The 20487-nt window shown below is 32.4% G+C and overlaps 1 protein-coding gene across 1 annotated transcript; it reads left to right on the forward strand.

Annotated features, from left to right (window-relative positions):
- Positions 1 to 13733: 13733 nt before the first annotated feature.
- On the forward strand, positions 13734 to 16333 carry LOC137385400 (uncharacterized). The gene is made up of 3 exons (XM_068071852.1): positions 13734 to 13784; positions 14227 to 14676; positions 15689 to 16333. Exons 1-3 carry the CDS (start codon positions 13766 to 13768, stop codon positions 15946 to 15948), a joined length of 729 nt encoding a protein of 242 aa, XP_067927953.1. The 5' UTR covers positions 13734 to 13765; the 3' UTR covers positions 15949 to 16333.
- Positions 16334 to 20487: the final 4154 nt, after the last annotated feature.

Genomic DNA, 20487 nt, shown 5'->3' on the forward strand with positions numbered 1-20487 from the left:
TACTTTATGTTTAGAGGTAAATACTTTATGTTTAGAGGTAATTACTTTATGTTTAGAGGTAATTACTTTATGTTTAGAGGTAAATACTTTATGTTTAGAGGTAATTACTTTATGTTTAGAGGTAATTACTTTATGTTTAGAGATAATTACTTTATGTTTAGAGGTAATTACTCTATGTTTAGAGGTAAATACTTTATGTTTAGAGGTAATTACTTTATGTTTAGAGGTAATTACTTTATGTTTAGAGGTAAATACTTTATGTTTAGAGGTAATTACTTTATGTTTAGAGGTAATTACTTTATGTTTAGAGGTAATTACTTTATGTTTAGAGGTAAATACTTTATGTTTAGAGGTAATTACTTTATGTTTAGAGGTAATTACTTTATGTTTAGAGGTAATTACTTTATGTTTAGAGGTAATTACTCTATGTTTAGAGATAATTGCTTTATGTTTAGAGGTAATTACTCTATGTTTAGAGGTAAATACTTTATGTTTAGAGGTAATTAATTTATGTTTAGAGGTAATTACTCTATGTTTAGAGGTAAATACTTTATGTTTAGAGGTAATTAATTTATGTTTAGAGGTAAATACTTTATGTTTAGAGGTAATTACTGTATGTTTAGAGGTAATTACTGTATGTTTAGAGGTAAATACTTTATGTTTAGAGGTAATTACTTTATGATTAGAGGTAATTACTTTATGTTTAGAGGTAACTACTCTATGTTTAGAGATAATTACTTTATGTTTAGAGGTAATTACTCTATGTTTAGAGGTAAATACTCTATGTTTAGAGGTAATTACTTTATGTTTAGAGGTAATTACTTTATGTTTAGAGGTAATTACTCTATGTTTAGAGGTAAATACTTTATGTTTAGAGGTAATTACTTTATGTTTAGAGGTAATTACTCTATGTTTAGAGGTAAATACTTTATGTTTAGAGGTAATTACTTTATGTTTAGAGGTAATTACTTTATGTTTAGAGGTAATTACTTTATGTTTAGAGGTAATTACTTTATGTTTAGAGGTAATTACTCTATGTTTAGAGATAATTACTTTATGTTTAGAGGTAATTACTCTATGTTTAGAGGTAAATACTTTATGTTTAGAGGTAATTACTTTATGTTTAGAGGTAATTACTTTATGTTTAGAGGTAATTACTCTATGTTTAGAGGTAAATACTTTATGTTTAGAGGTAATTACTTTATGTTTAGAGGTAATTACTTTATGTTTAGAGGTAATTACTTTATGTTTAGAGGTAATTACTTTATGTTTAGAGGTAATTACTTTATGTTTAGAGGTAATTACTCTATGTTTAGAGGTAAATACTTTATGTTTAGAGGTAATTACTTTATGTTTAGAGGTAATTACTTTATGATTAGAGGTAATTACTTTATGTTTAGAGGTAATTACTTTATGATTAGAGGTAATTACTTTATGTTTAGAGGTAACTACTGTATGTTTAGAGGTAATTACCTTATGTTTAGAGATAATTACTTCATGTTTAGAGGTAATTACTTTATGTTTAGAGGTATTTTATTTTTTTAATGATTTTGTTGAGGATACTACGGCTGTGCCCAATATCACGGTACTGCCAAGCCATGGAGATATTGAGTTCCATAATTCTACATTTCATGTATGTAGAGAACTATGGACTTAACACTTAACTATGGGCTCTCCACAAAAATTTAACCATTTTTGTGTAGAGTCGTTTATGTATAATAATGATACAAAACACATATAAACCTACTTAAATATGTTACCAAGTCTTTGAAAAGTTGAGACAATATCCTAAAACTTACCCATCTGATCGGATAATACATAAATAGACAGACTAATTTGGCCTAAAATCGCCATTAAAACCTGACAAGCCTTTTTTAATCAAAATTAAGACCGGCAAACAAAATGCCAATAAAGCCGTGCGACAGATAGTAGAACTATTAAGCCGTGCGCATTTCACGAAAAAAACGTGCACATTTCACCAGTCTATGGCATTGTCCAATTGCCGAAGGTTTTTGTAATAAACGTAAAAGTACTGAAATATAATCGTTTCTTTTTTGACGATTTCAAAGTAACTGAAATTTTGGACACTTATAATGAGTACTTTGGTATTCCAACTGATGTCCAAAGCAGTGAAAGTAAAGGAAATGACGATGATATTTTTCTAATGATTCTTATAAGATTATTACAATATTTAATTGTAAGAATAATTTTTCGATTTTATAAGATTATTATAAGATTTAGAATAATTGAAATTTAGAATAAGCATTCGAATTTACAAGATCGAAGTATATAGTGACCGATGGTGTGCAATATGTTACTATTATTATTTTTCTAAAGATTTTGTTGATGATACTGCGGCTGTGCCCAATATTGCGGTACTGCCAAGCCATTTTTAATATCTGCAAAATTAAGTAATAGGCCTACATTTTCTTATAGATATACATCTATTTCTATGACAACCAGCTAAAATCTGTTTAGATTTTTAAATTGAGGATAATTGTTTAGATATAAATACAGAAATCTAGATAAATATTACAACTTTTTGATACTGGTTGCTATGACCCATGATATATACAGCCCCCCAGCCTGTGTATATTACACAGCAGCTTGCCATTTTGCTTCTAATATTGCATTTCTCTCATTGCAGGGGAGAGATATAAACAAATAATATTTTCCTTTCATTATTGCTGTTTGTTGTATATAATAGCACCCAGTACATTACAGCTACCATTGTAGCTACCATTGCAGTTCTCCTATTGCACTGCAGTGCCATTTGACTGCTAATATTGCATTTCTCAACCGGCAGTACCTTTTCTTTTTCCATTATCCCTTTGGTTGTGGGCTGTATGACAGGGGAATTTTTAGTTTAAATATGATTTTCACAAAACTACTATATTACTAATGATATTTATTAGTATAAATCAACTTACCTATGTCAGTTTCTTCTCTCTCATGTTGTAAGGCAGCTATGTAACTATCTTAAGCACATCTACTAGTGTCAAAGAAAAAGTTATCTAGCCTAACTTTGCTATTTGATAAAACTACTACCATAAGAAAGTTTCTTACTATTATGAATGTTTCTATTATTGTTCTACTATTATGAGTGCTGTTACTATGATTACTATTATTACTATTTCTACAAGCAATTAATCAACTGTTCTTTTACTAGTTAGTGTAATGATACATATATTTTATTTTGCTGCATTATCTCAAAAACTCATTTTCTATTATTTATGCTTTGTCTTTTTCTATCAACACAGACATATTATATCTCTATATGCATATCTACATGTATATACTTAACAAGGATGCTGATTCTGGATTAACTTTATCATTTATTGAACAGTAATACTCATTCTTTAACATTGGCATAATATGGCAGTTGAGTTTATGCAAAAGTTAATTTTTCATTTTTGTTTGTTGTAAAAATTAAAATAAATTAAGAATAAATGTGAGGTTTATATCATCACAAAAAAATTAAACAGATTCTAGTCACAATATATAAGAAGTACCGTACATAGGCTGATAAAAGCTGAACAGAGCTCTCTGGATAATAGTTGGTAGTCCTGAAAAGGACTGATTGTGTAAAATGGATTGTGAATAATGACTGAGGAATACTCAAGCATTGTTTCCACTCCTTGCCCTGAGCTCTTCGAACTGCTCACACTTCTCTAGTATGTAAACAAAGTAGACATTTTGAAGAGAGGTTATTATATCTTTCTGTAGCTGAAGAGTCATAATCATGTGATGTTGGTTCTCTCTTGCCTCAGCTCTCTCTAGTCTTACTGAAACATCTCTTAACTTTCTACCAAGGCAATGGTATTGAGATGTTGCTTCATACATTTGTTGTAGTACATGACATTCTTCATCACTGAAATCATAATCGTCTGTTTCATCAGCGCTGTCACCAGACATTCTGAGTAGTGAGTATCTTCTATGATATCAGATTGTGTTGTGTTTTACTGGAACAGCGGAGACCAGTTTATATAGTGAGTAACTGTATGACATGAGACAATATTTTAATCCCTTAAATTACTGTGTCGTACTCAGTACATGGTGAATAGAAACAGTAGAGTATTGGGGAGAGTAGAGATCAAACATCATCGATATTTTAATTACTCAAATGTCTAAATATAGAGTTAGTCTTTGATCCAGGTGTTCATAAAAAACATTAAAGTGATCTATTCTATCAACCAACTCATATACTCCAACATGTCTCTGCAGAAGATCATAAAGTTTTACAGAATTCATCATTCATTATTCATCTTTTAAATCTCCATGTTTACAGATTCATGCTAATGACCTATTATTTTTGTAGTTTCACACTCAGCTGTCAACTGTATTTAACTGTCTAGTGGAGCAGCACAGTAACATGAAAGTAAAAGTTATGGGCTAGCACAGTATTCTAACAAATCGTTTAAATATGCAATACAAATCATCCTCTGTAGATTTAAAAGCAATTTATTAGTCGGTTTATATAATACTAATTTATCAATACTCACAATTGATACATTTTGTAAAATCAAACTTGAATAATGAAACACTTGTAGTTATCTTTTTAATTATATTGTTATATAAATATAACAACTGAAAATAACGCATTATTAGAATGAATTTCTTTAGAAAACAGAGTTTTTAATTATGAGTTGTCTGTCTCTAGGGAAGATAACTGACTGTACTGATTATAGATAAAAGTTGTCTCATCATGCTAAGAAATAAAGTTTTAACACAAGCCAACTGACTGGCCACTATTTATAACTAGTTATAAAAATACCACTAAAATATATATGTAATTGAAGTTGTTGCCTTTTGTTACTAAAAACTCATGGAGCGTGTATGAAAATGGTACATGAATTTATTCCGTTAAGCAAATTTAGAAATCCTATGCAGAGTGCGCACATGAACTTGTTGTAGTTTAGGCTGTCAATGCAACTTACAAGAAGTACTACCAAACCTGTAGTCAGCTGTAAGAATATGGTAATGCTTGCAATAATTTAGTATTGATCAAGTAGAAGTATTTATAATTTGCTTGTATACAGAATACAAATATAGAAACCAACTTGGTATCATTGCAAGTACAGAGTCTCCTATATTTGTTTGATATATTTAAGAGGTTTTAACAGTAAAACAGATGTTCTATTGCTAAACTGTTCTGAGCCATAACAACAATAACAAGTGTTTTTAATAGAGTTTAGCTAATTACATATAAATACATATTAGAGTTACATTGCCATGGCGATATAACTCTACTATGGTTATGTTGCTCATATGATCAATCTGCGAATAGATAAATCCTGACATACATACATACGTACATAGATACATATGCACATACATAAATATTTACGTACATATGTACATATGTGTATTCATATGTATGTACATATGTATGTACATATGTATGTACATATGTATGTACATATGTGCATACATATGTATATACGTACATATGTATATACATACATGCGTACATAAGTACATACGTATATACATACGTATGTACACATGTATAACTAATCATCATGTACATCAATCATACGTATGTATGTACATACGTATGATTAATGATCAATTTCCATACAGCTATGGTGTTGTTACACCATCGCTGTATGGAAACTTGTAGAACAATACTGTAGTTAATTTTAATGCGAGCTCTTCAAATTGCTCACTCTTGTTTAGTATGTAAGCATAATAGACATTTTGTACGGAGGTTATTGTTTCTTTCTGTAGCTGCAGAAACATAATCATGTGACATTGGTTCTCTCTTGTCTCAGCTCTCTCTAGTCTCACTGAGACATCTCTCAACTTTCTACCAAGGCAATGGTATTGAGATGTTGCTGCATACATTTGTTGTAGTACACGACATTCTTCATCACTGAAATCATAGTCGTCTGTTTCATCAGCGCTGCCACTAGACATTCTGAGCAGGGAGTCTTTTCTCTGATATCAGATTGTGTTGTGTTTTACTGGAACAGCTGGAACCAGTTTATATAGTGAGTGACTGTTTGACATGAGACAATATTTTAATCCCTTCAATAACTGTGTCATACTCAGTACATGGTGAATAAAAACAATAGAGTGTCGGGTACAGTAGAGATCAAACATCATTGACATCTTAATTACTCGAATGTCTAAATACAGTTAGTCTCTGATCCATGTGTTCTTAAGAAACTTCAAAGTATATTCATATAAGTCAATCTATCCTATCAGCCAACTCATATACTTGCGCATGTCTCTGCAGAAGATCATAAAGTTTTACAGAATTCATCATTTATTATTCATCTTTTAAATCTCCATATTTACAGATTCATGCTAATGACCTATTATTTTTGTAGTTTCACACTCAGCTGTAAACTGTTTTTAACTGTGTAGTTGAGCAGCACAGTAATAGTGAAGCAAAAGTTATGAACATATGTATGTACGCACAGATGTACATACATACATACGTACGTACATACATACGTACATACGTACATATGTACATACATACGTATGTACATATGTACGTACATACATACGTACATACACACGCACATACATACGTACATACATACGTACATACATACGTGCATGCATACGTACATACATACGTACATACATACATGCGTACGTACATACATACGTACGTACATACGTACATACATACGTACATGCATACATACGTATGTACATACATACGTACATACGTATGTACATACGTACGTACATATGTACATACATACGTATGTATGTACATACATATGTACATACATACATATGTACATACATACATACGTACATACATACATATGTACGTACATACATACGTACATACATACATCCGTATGTACATACATACGTACATACATACGTAGGTACATACGTACATACCTATGTACGTACATACATACGTATGTACATATGTATGTAAATACGTACATATGTACATACATACGTAAATATGTACATATGTACATACGTACATGTAACTTTAATATTACTAGAGTCGTGTTAGTATGTGTATCTATTTTAGTAAGCTATTTAAACTTTTTTCCTATATTTCTGGAAACCAACAAAACTTTAAGATAGTGAAATAGTCAAAATGAAGTAATAAAGATCCAAATTAAAGTATTATTATAGTGGTTCATTATACTTGTTATAATAAAAAGTAAAGCAGCTGTATGAAACCATAACAAAATAATTTGATTAAACAGAAATTACAATAACAACTCTACATCTAAAATACTGACAGACAGTTTGGTTAGTCATATCAACTGGCTAGAAGTTTTAACAGAATATTGGCATGAGATGACTACTCCAAGAGAGCTGAGTAAACTGTAGGATCCTGAGCCTAGAGCTGCTAGTAAAAGTTAGCTAGCAATATAGACCTTGACATAATGTAGTCAAGTTTGAGTTTTCTCCTCAAATACATTATATCCTTTCACAGATCTTTTAGTTGGGCTTAATTCCATCAAATTTCAATAACATACTAAACATTATCGCATCGTGTTAAAAACAGCAAATCTTAGTTACTACTACTGCCACCATTTCCCGATGATGCCAAAAAGCTGAACAGTAAGACTTGCTAACTATTGATATTTAGAAAGACGACTCCAAAGCAAATATTCATAGCATATTTACAGTGAAACCTAAAGCAAGTAATGCTGAGTTTGCCATCATAACAAAGCTAGGATGGAGATTCACTAAAATTTCATACAGTGATATCATACACATCACCACGTGGCGCTGCAATGCCATCATGGAAACAGCCGTGTCTCTCTAATTCTGTCACAATTCAAGGTCAGTGCTTGGAAGAGAAACACCCATGCAATGCGCAATTTTCATACCATGGCAACAGCCTTAGCGACCAACAACATCACACTTGGTCATGTGCATAGGTCATGCTTTCCAGTTGCTTTGTAGCTCCATTTGTCCTTGACTTTTTAATGATACAACCTTGGCATAAGCCATTACATAATCATTGCTTTACTATAATAGCTCTTTATAGAAAAATGATCTGCTTGACAACAGAGCGAAGCAGTTTGGCACGGGCGGGCATACTCATGTGTCACTACACTATCGCTCTATGGACACGCATTATTAGTTGAATCCAGTGATGAGGTCTATAAGCATCAGCAAGTTCTTAATCTATTCCATATACAGAGAGAGTGCATTACCTCTGGTAAAATAGAGTAATAACTCTTTTGATCCCTCTATGAACCCCATCTATATAGTAAACATGAGGGCTGATGAGTTGGTTTAGAATAAGAGCATAGAGAGTTGAATGGTAATCATTCTAAAAATATGGGACATTTGACATACAACTCCATCTTCACTGTGTCTAAAAAGTTGTAGATTAATGTCTACAACTCCCTTTCACCAGTCTGATAAACAAATCTCTGAGAATGCCAGGAATGTATCTAATGACATTAAATGGCTTAGCAACCAAGGTTATAATTTTGTTACCAGTTCCTCAATACTGTTACTAAACCACTAAAATGAGATTAATATGAAACACATTAATTTTATAGTTTTATCGATCTCAGACTGAGTTCTCAAGATTGAATTTGCAAGTTGTTAGTCTTACAATCCATGCATATATATAATATGCAGATACAAAATAACTCAGATGTAAGTCTGAGCTCAGTCTAGTTTAGTTTTGCTTGAAAAGTTTGATATAAAATAAATCATATGAAAGTATATTTGTTGCTCAGGTACTTCCTTGTATCATATTGTTTAACCTACTTTACTGTGACACATACAGAAGCAAGCACGCACCTGATTAACTTGGAAGATTATAGAGAGAAAGATAACAGAAAGGTAGGAAGGTTCCTTTGTTTACGATAGCTGTGTTTGGTGATTGCAAAATATATTATATATCTAATGTATGATATGTTGATGCTTCACTGAACAATAAAATTATATTTTCAAAATGACAATGATGTTGTCTTCTCTCTTTTAGTAAAAGCAGCAGGTTGGGCCAGCTAGAAAAAGCAGCACTTAGTACCAGCTCAATACATACACTACAAAATGTTATAATTAAGATATTGATGTCAACGTTACTCGTTATCATAAATACAAAAATGCATAAAAACTTTCATACATATGTGTATACAATATATATAAACACCACTGACATAAACAATGTATACAAGCACTATTGACATAGACAATGTATACAAACACTACTATCATAGACAATATATACAAACACTACTGACATAGACAATGTATACTAACACTACTAACATAGACATTATATACAAACACTACTGATATAGGCAATATACACAAACGCTACTGACATAGGCAGTATATACCAATACTACTGACACAGACAATGTATACAAACACTACTGACATAGACAATGTATACAAACACTACTGACATAGACAATTTATACAAACACTACTGACATAGACAATGTATACAAACACTACTAACATAGACATTATATACAAACACTACTGATATAGACAATATACACAAACGCTACTGACATAGGCAATGTATACCAATACTATTGACACAGACAATGTATACAAACACTACTGACATAGACAATGTGTACCAATACTACTGACATAGACAATATACACAAACGCTACTGACATAGACAATGTATACCAATACTACTGACATAGACAATGTATACAAACACTACTGACATAGACAATGTATACAAACACTACTGATATAGACAATGTATACAAACACTACTGATATAGACAATGCATACAAACACTACTGAAATTGACAATGTATACAAACACTACTGACATAGACAATATATACAGACACTACTGACATAGACCATGTATACAAACACTACTGATATAGACAATGTATACCAATGTATAGACAATGAATAGCGTATAGTAGCTGAATGTCCGGCGTTGCGCAAGTAATGAAAAAGGTTTTAAATAGAAAATTTATCTTTAATAAACATATACAACATTTATCATTCTAACTTTTAAATGAAGGTGTTTGTTTATTTCTGTTTGTCCAGCTAATGCATAATTCAAATGTTTGAAAGCTCGAAGTATAGATAAAACAAATTGTTGAAAAACATTTCTTACTTTTTATGATACAGATTCGTTCAAGATTTAAAACAGCTTATAAACGGTCGCAGGCAATGTAGTTGACTAAGTTCTTTTACTCAAGAAACTTGAGTAACTTAAGCTAGTAACTTGAGCTAGTTTAAATATTTAATATAATAAGAGCTGTGCTTATTATAATTGTGCAGATAATTTATTTAGTATTTTCGCAAGCGCTACAAGCATGCAGATTTTAACCAGTGTAATAAGTATGTGCACAATTATACCACAGTATGGCAAGTAGGTCTTGTGGCGTAATGGATAGCACACTTGCCTGCCAAACTAGAGTTTCCGAGTTGAGATTCAGTATGATGCATTTTTTCCTTCCTAAAACCTATCGCTCCGACTAGACACACAAATGACAGATAAAAAAACACTGAAATTTATCCCACGACCAAACGAGCGGAGCGAATGTTTAGGGGCTTTATGATAAATGCATGTGCACACAACTCACAAAAATTATTCATCAACAACATCGCAAACCCTTGTACCAAAATCTCATCAACAAATTTAACCATTTTTCTGTGGAGTTGTTTAAGTATAATAATGATACAAAACACATATAAACCTATTTAAATATATTACCAAGTCTTTGAAAAGTGTCAACAGCATCTTAAAACTTACCCATCTGAACGAATTGTACACAAATAGACAGATTAATTTGGCCAAAAATTGTTATTAAAACTTGCCAAGCCTTACTTTTATCAAAATTAAGACTGGCAATTGAAACGCCAAGCGACAGAGAATAGAACCATTAAGTCGTGCACATTTCACCAGTCTATAGCATTGTCGAATTGCCGAAGGTTTCTGTAATTAACGTAGAAGTACTGAAATATAATCATTTCTTTTTTGCCGATTTCAAAGTAGCTGACATTTTAGACACTTTTGAGTACTTTGGTATTCTAACTGATGTCCAAAGCAGTGAAAGTAAAGGAAATGACGATGATATTTTTTTTAACGATTCTTATGAGATTATTACAATATTTAATTATAAGTTTGGATGACTATTGAAGTGTTCTAGTCACACTAACAACATCGATGATGGGCAATATGTTACTGTTATTATTTTTTCTAAATAGTTTTGTTGAATAGATCTTCTAAAAATCTATATAAATATCACAACTTCTTGATATTGTTAGCTATGACGTTTTGAAATGTAAACAAAATTGTGCATTGGTTTTCTATTATTACTATATTAATAATATTGGTTATTCTAATAATATCAGTGTATTTTACTTCTTATATTGCATTTCTCCTATGGCAGGGTGAGAGATATAAACATATAATCTTCTCCTTTCATTATTGCTGTTTGTTGTATATAATAACACCCACACCCAGTACATTACAGCTACCATTGCAGTTCTCCTATTGCACTGCAGTGCCATTTGACAGCTAATATTGCATTTCTCAACCATCAGTACCCTTTCTTTTTTCCAATATCACTTTGGTCGTGGGCTGTATGACAGGAGAATTTCTAGTTTTAAAAATAGTTACCACATTTTGAAGCATTATAACATTCCCGATTTTTGTATCAATGTGATTCACATTAACTCTTTGTCTCTCGCAAAGTAAATGACTCAACAGACATCACACTAGTTGGTAAATTTGTATGTAAATTAAAAAGTATTGAAATACATTGTAGAAGCTCTTTGCTCAACTAAAATCAGCTATTAACCCAATTAGCTTAAAAGCATTTACATTTTGAAAGCCCACTTATAGCCCTTACAAACATAGAGCTTAGTTCCTTAAGTGGTGCTTGTCTACACCCTAGTGCATTTGCTAGAGATCCAAGGCCAGCTATGATTAGCTCCCTTTAGCAGCATGTAGTTGACACATGCAGCTTTTCACTTCTGTAGATGTACATGTGAAAACCTACTTGGAAGCTAGTTGTTTTTTTGATCAGACTGTGTGAAGTAGACAAGCTGTAACAGCAGAACCAAAGCCAGTGAACGAATCACAGTTGAAATTGATTTTTACTTTTTTGAACTGAAGAATGCTAACATAATGAACACAATGGAACTGTTAAACCTTACTTGCAGAAAGAATCACATGCCTAAAATTGTTGTACATTTGATATTACTGCAACACATTTATGACAGCACATCTATTTTATTTCTTCAACAATATAAACCAGGTTACAATAACCTGCTGATTAGAGTTGGGGATCCATAAGGTGTCAGTATTTCCATCCCACATTTCATTTGGGTCATTTAGTCAGTCTCTCTTAATGAAAGATTGTCATGATCAGTTGAACCAGATATAGGCTGAAGATGCATAGACATTGAGGTGCGAATACAACAAAATAAGAGTGTATTAAATTCTACTTTAATTTCAGACTGTTGTCACGCAGTCAGATGACAACAGAAACAAATCTCCAGGAGACACAACATATAACTATACTAGTATGTCTGGCCATCCCTTGATTCGGTAAAACCAAAAATACTAAAGTAAACCAATGTAAAGGCTTCACTTGTACAAGCATTGTTCAGTTGCCTGAGTTGCCCACTATATGAGAGCTGGTAGATGTTGTTTATATTTTTGATTTATATTGGTTCTGTAGACCAGCAAGCGGAGGCTTTCAAAATATGGGGTTTGCAAGATCTCACAACCAGATTCATCAGTCTCAGAATGTTCCGGAGGTAAATACTTTATGTCTGCTATTAAGTTAGTTGAGTGTCTTTACTAGGTATTCAGTTGGTGATAGTGGTGTTTGTTATAACGCAAGGTAAATGAGTTGCTGATGTAATAACCTTGCATATTGTTTTCAATTTTAGAGCTGTTCTGGTTATAGATGACTAACTGAATGCCCAACATTGCAAGGGTAACAACAAAGTTTTTGCACAGAAAGATTATTTTTAATCAACACATACATATTTTAGATGGTATTCTGCAGAGCTTTAGTTTTCACGGTTTATTACTTTTAGATTAATGCCAGAAAGTGGTCTGGTAAAATTCTTGAAAACTTGTGACAAAGTTAATGTTTAGTTTTAACTTATAGCCGCAGAGCTATGCTTCACACGTGACTTTTTTCCTGCTCCATGGCATATTTAGTAATACGAATACAGTAGTGATATGTTTGAGTCAAACTATTTATTCAGTTGCAAGGTCATCATTATGTATCTTACATCAATTGTAAATATCATCTCTTTTTGGTATTCTTTTGCAGATGTCCTCTCCTCAGTATGTGACTCCCGACTATATACAAATTCAACCTAACCCAGCTTCCGTACCTTCAACAACACCAGCAGGTTCCTGACATAACTATCGTAAATGAAATATGAAGTTTGGTGCTGAGATATCATTGGTAGCGTCTGTATTTTTATGAGAATGCCTAAAAGTGAGATTAGTAAAAGTTCGGTCACTCGTAGCCTAGCATATATAAAAACATGAGTTTTTTCCAAAACAACCTGTACTCTGCCTAACCAGTATTTAAGACAGTATCAACATAATGCTTTTCAACGTACATGTGTTGCTCAAAGGAAGGCTTTTGTAAGAACTGTATTGGACCACAATGTTAAAGAGTGATATGTGATTGTGCATGGCATGTTGCATCTCCTATCTACACTGTTTCAGTGTTGCATACTATGATGCTTTTGTAGAACTCACATTTAAAAAGAAGAGATATATTACTGCCATTGTTATCTTTGCCTGCTTGTCTCTTCTGTGTATCATTGGTGGCTTCTTCTTTATGGGAAAATATCTATCAGGTTTGTGATTTGGATAATATTATATGTTTAGCATGTGTACAATAAGGATATATAATATAAGATATGCACAGTTATATATAAGAATAATAACTGTGATGTTACTTTTACTAGTATATACTATCAATTAGTTGTACATATCCGAGCTGAAATAATATATAGTTATATATAAGGATAGTGACTGTGATGTTACCTTTACTAGTATATACTATTACCAATTGTACATATTAGCGCTGAAATAATATATAGCTTATATATAAGGATAGTGACTGTGATGTTACCTTTACTAGTATATACTATTAACTAGTTGTACATATCAGCGCTGAAATAATATATAGTTTATATATAAGGATAGTGACTGTGATGTTACTTTTAGAAGAGCAACACAGGGCATTTTCTTTTGTATCAACTGTCAAATGACAATATTTTCAATTTCTTATTGCAGAAAAAGCTGCCTCTGCTGACAAGAAACTAGGAGTCGCCTGTACTACATTGGCTGATTCTGAAAATGATTACTGGACAACTACCCCTTTAGTTTGGCTGGCCGGTGCTTCTCCAGAGCTTTCAGTCCCTGGCACCACTAGCACCCCTGGCACTCCTGGCACTCCTGGCACCCCTGGCTCCCTTGGCACCCCTGGCACAACCGGTACCCCTGGCACCCCTGACCCCCCTGGCACTCCTGGCACCCCTGACACCATTGACACCACTGGCACTCTTAGCACAACAACAGTTGACCCATTTAGGGCATGCCAAACTGCACAAAACTTAACACGTTATTGGAGACTGGATCACAATGGGTCTGACATAAGACCAGGAATTGGGCCACATTCCAATGAAGGATACGCTTGTGACTTTCATGAAAACTTGGAATGGTTTCGTTTCACTGGAGCAGCAGGTAAGTCAAGAACAGATCAGCATGATCAAATATTTCAATCAACTTATAAGAGGCTTAACATTACACCTTGGATTCATCTTATAGTTACATGCCTCTCTCCTGTATGGCTATAATTTTTCAGCCCGTTCTCATGAAAAACAACTTCCAATCTAAATTCTCAACCCTTCATTCTCTTCTGCTGAAAATACTAGCAAACCATGTTTACACCAGACAGGCGCAAGAGCATCTGGGTCAAAATCGGCCTTTCAAAAGAATTATCAGACCTTGTTGGTGTGGATTGGGAAAACAATTTTCCTTTGCCCAGTCTTTGTTTCTGCTTTCATGGGCAGCCAGTCTCATCGAAGTATTTGCTTCGCCTCTGAGCTTAAACTTTTTTATCATTGCCATTTATTAGGCTGTCTCTTGCTTTTCAAGCCAGCTCCAAACCCTAGTGATACTGCTGCTATATAAACCATCTGCTGATTGTGTACTTCTTCATAACACTGGCCACAATTCATTTTACCCAGACTTCTCAATTTTTAGCAGACAATCTAGCAGATCAATTGATGAATGGATACACTGACTATAAATTCATATGGTCAGTGAATGGTCAGTGTCTTATTCATACTTGTCACTCTATGAGTTTACCTGAATAGACTAACATGGCTACTACACAAGCAATAGTCTGGTAACAACAACGTCAAAACAGTGTGCAAGTGTTTGACAGCTATCACATTTCTAAAAACAACCTTTGTGTAAAAAAATTTTCCAACCCATATATAATTTTCTCATGTCTTAAAATTATATAGAATTTGAAAAGATGGATGAAGACTCAAAAAATAGAACTGACTTAACAACAGTTTACCAATATTATTAATATACATTTCAATAATAAGAGGCAAACAAAACAAAGACTAAACAAAGTCAGGTGTTGATGTTATTACTATCAAATAAAGCTTTGTTAGAGTTGATGTCACCTGTTACCAATAGCAAACATAAACAAGGATACCAATAACTAACTTTATTTTAACAGGAAACCGTTTTCTAAGCACCTGCCCACCGTTGAAGAGTTGTGGAGGTCGGTACTCATTCTGGACTGATTCAGAGATGCCTTTGAGCGTAGGAGTTGTCACTCCAATATTTGTATACTCTAAACATGCCGACGATTGTAGACACTTAATTCGAAATGCAGATGTGATAAGGTGCTCATGGAGAACTGTATATGACTTTATATACAGAGTGCATGGCAGAAAATATGAGAAATGTGTAGCAACTTTCTGTGGTATGAATTAATCGTCAGTTTAAGAGGATTTACTTGACCTATCAGCAGTCTTATACATGTACTTTTGCAGTTTGATAGTATTTTATTACATATGTCAACTTGCTCCCTTTGTTACTCGTATACTCTTTATATATTTCTATGTTTGTCACAGACTAATGTATGATATATAGATATTATTTGTATATGGTGCAGTATATTTTAACAAGCTGATACTAATGACAACTAAATGATGCGTATACAAAAATTACTTGCCAGTTTGTGTCTTTATTTACCTTCTGCTACTAATGTTTTGTTTACTTGTGGTTCTGTTAACCTTCAACTGTTACCTTCCCTGAGGTTTATAAAAACAAATTTTTTGAAGATATCAGAGGGCATATAGAAAAACAAGCTAAGAAGTCTGAGTTCTTGTAAGTTATTAACTTGTAAGTCTGGTAACTTGTAAGTTTATATAATTATTTACCTTCTGATCCAACTGTTTTCAGTTGACTTGTGGTTCTGTTAACCTTCAACTGTTATTTATCTTCCATGGTGTTTTATTGGTCTAAAATATATTCATTTTGTAAATCACAATAAAAACAACTAAATCTGCAAGAAGTATGTTATAAAGAAGTCACTAGCCGTCACGGTAAAGGAATGCTCTTATGGAAGGCAGACTTCAACTGTACAATTAGGATCAGTTAAAGAACAACATGGTAAAATTGATGAGACGTTTATTTAGCATACCTTCATTTTGTTGGTTTTTACACGCATATTGACTCTTACTATAGGCATATTATTCGGATAATCAAAAGAAGACTTAGGATTATCAAAATATCAATTATTATCAATTACAAAATATTAATTGTCTGAATAATATATTCAGATAATTGTGCAGATAAAATTTTGGAAGCATAAACTTTTATTCAGCTGGTAGTTTTTCAAGTATTAAGACCAACTATAGTCACTTGCTTACCAGAACAAACCTTCTAGCAAGATTTTTAGTCTTAAAAAAGGACTGTATGTTTGCAAAAAAATCATGGTAATGAACTGAACAACATTCATATATGTCTTTGCCTTCTCATCTCAATATTCCTCAAATTCCATTAAATCTTTAAAAATGCTCTTTGAAGGAAGTCCGTATTTGTTTCCAAGTTATCCTTCGTCCTTACTCATTTGCTTTTTGAGTTCAAACAAATTCAGTTCCTAGTCGATATTTGCTTGGCTGTTATTATCAACAAAGCACAAAGTCCACCTGTGATTGTGGCTGGAATTAACTTGAGTCTGCTTGTTTTTCCCATGGTCAGTTTAATGTCTCCTGTCTACAGTTTGAGTCTTTTTTCAAACTGCTTATTTATACACCCCAATGTAAAACAAAATGCTAATTTCAACATAAAGCATTTTCATGTGAAATTTACACGATTAGAAATATTACAGCCATATATTGACTAGTCTTTCAAGCAAACCCTTGAGTGCATGACTCAGAGTTGCAGGAAGAAGGAAATATGTAACATGCTAGTAGAACCTATGTCTTATGCATATTCTAAATACCAAAGTCATAAAGTTATTCTACCTCTTAGTACTTGCTCAGACTCACTTTTCTAGCTTTCGAATAGTCAGATTTATCTATACGTCAAAAAACAAGTCTCTTAACTATTTGCATACAAATATTAACATATTAGTATGTGTATACTAATACATATATAATACTATATATACATAGATATTAGTATGAATCTTCATATTGCTGATGCTTTCCAAAAGCACATCTTTTGCGCAACAAATTGGGATAGAATGTATGTATTAGAATTGGCATACATATGCGCATACATATGTATGCAGATATGTATGCACGTACATATGCGCATATATATGCGCATACGTATGCACGTACGTATGCGCGTACGTTCGTGCATACGTATGCGTGTACATTTGTACATACATATGTACATGCGTATGTACATACGTACGTGTGTATGTATGTATGTACATACGTATGTATGCACGTATGTATGGATGTATGTATGTATGTACGTATTTATGTATGTACGTATGTACGTACATACATGCGCACGTATGTATGTATGTACATATGTATGTACGTATGTACGTATGTATGTATGTACGTATGTACGTATGTACGTATGTACATATGTACGTATGTATGTATGTACGAATGTATGTATGTACGTGCGTATGTATGTACGTATGTATGTATGTATGTACATATGTATGTATGTACGTATGTATGTACATATGTATGTATATATGTATGTATGTACGTGCGTATGTATGTACGTATGTATGTACATACGTATGTATGTACGTATGTATGTACGTACATATGTATGTACGTATGTATGTACGTATGTATGTACGTATGTATGTACGTATGTATGTATGTACGTATGTACGTACGTATGTATGTATGTACATACGTACGTATGTACGTACGTACATACGTATGTATGTACATACGTATGTAAGTATGTACGTATGTATGTACATACGTATGTACGTACGTACGTACATACGTACATTATGTACATACGTACGTACGTATGTACGTACGTATGTACATATGTATGTATGTACATAGGTACGTACATACATATGTATGTATGTATGTACATACATACATATGTACGTATGTATGAACGTCTTGAATGAACATCGTCTTCGCTGAATGAACATCCTATCAATTTTATTAAGTTACTCTTTAATTGATCCTGATTGTACAGTTGAAGTCTGCCTTCCATAACAACATTCATTTACCATGACGGCTAGTGACTTCTTTGTAAAACACTTTTTTGCAGATTTAGTTGTTTTTATTGTGATTTACAAAATGAATATATTTTAGACCAATAAAACACCATAGAAGATAAATAACAGCTTAAGGTTAACAGAACCACAAGTAAACTGAAAACAGTTGGATCAGAAGGTAAACAGTTATATAAACTTACAAGTTACTAGACTTACAAGTTAATAACTTACAAGAACTAAGACTTCTTAGCTTGTTTTTATATGCCTTCTGATATCTTTTTTCTTAAATTTTTTAAACACTTATAAGACAACATTAATTTACAAGTAATCTTTCTGTATGCATCATTTAATAGTCATTAGTATCAGCTTCTAAAAATCTATTGTACCATATACAGATAATATCTATATATCATACAAGGAGACCACAACTAACAAAGACAGCACATTGTATATATAATAAAATCAAACTACAAAAGTGTAAGTATAGGAATGCTGATAGGTTAAGTAACTCCTCTTAAACTCATGATCAATTCATACCACAGAATTCTGCTACACATCTTTCAAGTTTTCTGCCATGAAATCTATATATAAAGTCATATTCAGTTTTCCATGAGCATGTTATCCCATCTGCATTTTGAATGAACTCTCTACAAATCTCCTCTGCTTATCTAGAATATACAATTATTGGAGTGACAACTCCTACTCTCAAATGCATCTCTGAATCAGTACAGAATGAGTAGCATCCTCCATACTATTCAATAATGGGCAGGTGCTTAGAAAACGGTTTCCTGTGAAAATGAAGTTAATCATTGACATACTTGTTTATGGTTGCTATTGGTAACAGGTTAAATAAACTATAACAAGGCTTTATTCATAAGTAATACAATCAATGGCTGACTTTGTGTATATATTTATTCTTACGGAGATAAATTATATAATCTTTGTTTTGTGTGCCTCATATTGGCAAAATGTATATTATCAAAATGTATATTGTCAATATTGGTAAATTGTTATTAAGCCAGTTCTATTTTTATTTGGAGTTTTCCGCCATTTTTCAAATTTTAATGTAATTCTAAGACTTTATTAAAAAGTTCTATCCGAGTTAGAAAAATTTATTTTATGCAAAGTTTGTTTTCTAGCAGTGATGGCTGTATCGAATGAATTGTTCAGATTATAGTGTTTTAAATACTTTTCTCTGCTAAGAGAATGGATATTAGATGGAAGGTTTTTGAAGCAGCTAACAATGATGTTTTCAAAATAATCATTAGGTATCGTATAGAATACATGTATGTTCATGTCATGTAATGTGAGATGTGTTGAAAGTCTGTAACTCTCATTTAAATAAGAGGACACAACTCATAAAACAGCTTTAAACCTATAATTGACGTATAATAAAAATACCAGCATCTGTAATTTTTACTAGCTGTTTATGCGGTCAACAGCATGTTTGTTCTCTAGCTACTTTATTGTGGTACAGGCATTCAACTCTATTGTACTTGTATGACTATGTAGGTAGAAAGCGTCATGCTTTATTTCCATTACCAATATGAACAGACCAATGACTAAAACATGTCTTACCCTAAAAAATATATATACATGCGTAGACAAACAGACTAATGACTACAACATGTGTTACCATGAACAGATTGTTTCTGAATGTCAGCGAGTGTCCTAAATATGTTGTTTACTCAATTCAAGGGCCAATGACTCACCTGATACAAAGCCTCCGGCAGCCAATAATTGCTTATTCTTATATTTTATATATTTACTAAAAACTTCTATATAGTTGAATAAAAAGTGTTCTGTTCTTT

Source organism: Watersipora subatra, chromosome 1 (assembly GCF_963576615.1).
Source record: "Watersipora subatra chromosome 1, tzWatSuba1.1, whole genome shotgun sequence".
Taxonomy (NCBI): domain Eukaryota; kingdom Metazoa; phylum Bryozoa; class Gymnolaemata; order Cheilostomatida; family Watersiporidae; genus Watersipora; species Watersipora subatra.